General features: G+C 34.5%; 1 protein-coding gene across 1 annotated transcript; it reads left to right on the forward strand.

Moving 5' to 3' along the window:
- Nucleotides 1-2031: 2031 nt before the first annotated feature.
- LOC122063801 (probable indole-3-pyruvate monooxygenase YUCCA10) lies at nucleotides 2032-4086 on the forward strand. The gene is made up of 4 exons (XM_042627511.1): nucleotides 2032-2658; nucleotides 3337-3573; nucleotides 3689-3811; nucleotides 3916-4086. Exons 1-4 carry the CDS (start codon nucleotides 2032-2034, stop codon nucleotides 4084-4086), a joined length of 1158 nt encoding a protein of 385 aa, XP_042483445.1.

Here is a 4086-nt window from a genome sequence, read left to right on the forward strand (position 1 = left end):
GGTTTGACACAAGAGGTCAATCATGAGGACTTATCAAAAAGGGGAGGAGATAGGATAATACATGTTGGGTACCACCTTTTTTGCTAGAATGCTGATCCTAAATTAAATAATTTTTAAAAATAAAATAAGGGTTTATAAGTATAGCAACAATCTTGTTGTAGCCAACTATAGTTACAACAAGATTTTTCCCTTAGAAAAAGGTTTGTGGTTATAAGTGTTATAATAGAGTGTCTACTGATGTAACTTTACAACATAATCCAACATTTCAATCTCCCCTTTCTTCCTCTCTTCCAACCACTTCTCTTCCCTATTTGGTGATCTAATCCAATGTGAAACAACTCATGAACAAGAGCGCAGTTTCCTTCAAAGGAAAGTCCTAGTGGGAAGAAGAGGGAGAAAAGAATTCCACATTAACCATAAGAACAAAAAGAAAAGAGAAACTATGCCGCCAATTTTACATTTCAACCATAGATTAAGAAATCACATCTCTTACATGGTTGGCGTTGGAGAGGATCTTATTCTGTTGTTGGCTTTAGTATACTAGAATTGGTTTTGCGATCTGTTTTGATTATCCCGATTCAATCCTGATATTATTGTCTTATTAAGAGTTGAGTATATTGGACAGGAATACCCCGGATTTTCATTTTAAAATACAATTTTCTTATTTTCTTACCCTTTGTTTGGATCAGTGGTATCAACCAAGAATCTAGATCGATGTTGATCAATACTGATCCAATTCGACCAACTCAAGCCGATCCGATTTGACTACAAAGAAAAAAATTTGTTGCTCATAAACTCTTAGGAGGTTATGAGTTGTTAAAGAGGGCAGGGGTTGGGAGTGAAGAAGGCACATAGAAATGGAAAATTGAAACATTGAAGCTGTTGGGTAGCAACTAAAAGTCTCGATCACCTCATTTCCTAATCTAACCTTCTACTTCAAATAAACAAGGACCTATTAGGGTCCCCCAATATCTATTCTAATATTGGGAGTAGAAAAATAATTTTGGTAATAAAAATCATTTTACAACTGGATTTCTACGAATTCCTTTTTCTTTCTAGAACTATTTGATGTTTTGGTTTCAAAATAGGATATGTGGTATAAAAATAGGTAATCAATTCTCCCCTTTCTCCCAAAAAGAACTTGGAGATTGTCATGCGGGGTTTTTTTTGGTAACATTTTCTCTTTGACAATCATGATAAATATAAATACATGTACCCTAAATATATATATAGAAAAATTTTCACAAGAAAAGAAATACATGAAAAACTATCATATGTACAAGGTAAGAATCCTTGTGAGACTATAAGGTTAGTGAATCCTTGTGAGAATGATGAAATGAGTCATTATAATCCTTGCATTAGGTATATTTTTTTTTGTTTGATGTATTTGTTTTTCTTTTCTTTTTTAATATATTTTTCATTTAAAAAAAAATAAAAAGATGAGAGAGAGAGAGAGAGAGAGAGAGTAAGAGATCTGCACGTACATGTGAGGATCCAATTTGCATCCTTTAAATGGCAGAAAATAGAATAAATGTTGAATCCTTGTACGGATGGTCCAAGTACATCGCAAATGTACCTACAGAGTTTCTAATCTCTAATCAAGGGCCAAAAAAAGAAAAAAACTATGATTCAAATGAATCAGTTGTAGACTTGTAATCAACAGATATCTTTTTACCCAAAAAAAAACATTTGTTACAAACAGATTTCTCCCATTACTATATATCAGGAAACAAATTTTTTACAGTTTTTCTAACGAAAAATCTGCTCAGTGGTTAGAGAACAAATTTTTTCTACCCTTCTTTTTTTCCCTTCATTTTTTACATCTTAATCCTTTTCTTAGGTGGAAATTTTTTTATATTATAAATTCCCTCTCGCTTCCCTTCCTCTTCATCTCTCCCTTCTTACTCCTCCCCCCTTGATCCTTTTCTTAAACTCAAGGGGGATTTTTCACTCCCTAATTCTCCGTTGCAGGCCTTGCTCCTCCTCTCCCTCTTTAGCTCAGGCTCCCTCCTCCATTCTAAGAACAATAAAATGGAAGGCTTGAGAGAAGTGGAAGAAATGGTTGTAATAGTAGGAGCAGGGCCTTCAGGATTAGCCGTCTCTGCATGCCTAAACGTCCTTTCAATCCCCAACATAGTCCTTGAGAGGGAAGATTGTTGTGCCTCCTTATGGAAGAAACACTCTTATGATCGTCTAAAGCTTCATTTAGCAAAGGAATTCTGTCAACTCCCTCATATGCCATTTCCTTCTAAGGCACCAACCTATGTCTCAAAGAAAGGTTTCATTAACTACTTGGATAATTATGTTTCTCATTTTAACATAAACCCAATGTATTGTCGTTCAGTTGAGTCGGCGACGTACGACGGAGTCACCGGAAAATGGCGAGTCACGGCCAAAAATAGTGTCTCCGGTGAGTTTGAGGTATATGTTGGTAAGTTTTTAGTTGTGGCAACTGGTGAGAACAGTGGAGGCTTTATTCCTAATGTTAATGGGTTGGAGAGCTTTGGAGGTGATATTCTACACTCTAGTGAATATAGGAATGGAAAGAATTATTGTGATAAGGAGGTTTTGGTTGTTGGGTCTGGCAACTCTGGCATGGAGATAGCTTATGATCTGTCAAACTGGGGAGCAAAGACCTCTATTGTTGTTCGTAGCCCGGTAACATCTCTCTCTCTCTCTCTCTCTCTCTCTCATGCATGCATGCAAATTTTTTTTGGTCTTTATTTTAGGGTCTAATTTAACACACCACCTTGGTGATATTTGAGATTGACTGATATATATCGACATAATGGGCTTTTTCGGATGGTTTTTTCCTCATTTTTACCGAATATTGATGTTGGCCAACTCGATAACATATTTTGAAACCATGCATGTGACAACTGAGATGCGATTGAAATAATTTTTTGGAAGAGAAGACCTTATGGTCTCTCATACGTGGAAAGTTTCAGTCTAGTCAAAGTTATCCATGTTGTAAAATAAATTATTAAAAACTCAAGATTATAGAAAAGCTCATGAGACTATGAAGGCGACATGGATATACAAGGGAATGAATGATTGAATTTGAGACTGAAATTTGATTGGTGACTATTCTACACCCTTTATCAGATATTCAACCGTAGAATTATTTACATCACTCATCCACATGATAGAATGAAATTCATGGTTATAATGTGTTTGTCAACATGTTTCGTGACAAAAAGATTTTCTTTTCATATTGTGCATTTAGTTTGTATTTTCATTTTTTATATAGCCCAAAATTTTTTATTTTCTTATACTTTTATTTAAAATTTACTGAAAATTTTCATTTTGTTTCAATGGGTTTATTAATGTTTACAGGTTCATGTTTTCACAAAAGAGATGGTGCGAGTAGGCATGGTTCTATTGAAATCCCGCATTCCATTGTCTATAGTGGATTCTATAATGGTGACGCTTAGCAAGTTAAAGTATGGAAAATCTTCTAAGAATCCAATTAAAAGACCAAAGCAGGGACCATTTTATCGCAAGGCAACGATCGGTCGAACTCCAACTATAGATGTTGGGGCTATGAAGAGGATTAAGAAGGGAGAGATCAAAGTAAGTAGTGCTATTAATGCCTTAAATGTGTATATAAAAAAAAAAAAAAAAAAAAAGAAACACACTATTTTGTTAATTAATTAATTTTCTTATCATGTGATAACAATTATATTAGGTTTTCCCTGCGATATCAACTATAAAAGGGAATGAAGTAACATTTGTTAATGACGATTCACAAGAGTTTGATGCTATAGTCTTTGCCACAGGCTATAGAAGCACCACCCGTGATTGGCTTAAGGTACTTATTAATCCTATCTTAGTTTTTATATTAAGTTCTAAACTATAAAATATATCGAGAATTAAAAATATTAATTATGTGTTAAATGTGTATGATGCATGCAGGGTGGTGATGACCTTTTTAATGAGCATGGAATGCCTAAATTGAGTTTCCCAAATCATTGGAAAGGACAATGTGGTCTCTATAATGTGGGATTTGCAAGGAAAGGGTTGGATGGAATCTCAACTGATGCAAAGAATATAGCTAAGAATATTAATATGGTTCTAAGGTACTGA

This window comes from Macadamia integrifolia, chromosome 2 (assembly GCF_013358625.1).
Source record: "Macadamia integrifolia cultivar HAES 741 chromosome 2, SCU_Mint_v3, whole genome shotgun sequence".
Lineage (NCBI taxonomy): Eukaryota > Viridiplantae > Streptophyta > Magnoliopsida > Proteales > Proteaceae > Macadamia > Macadamia integrifolia.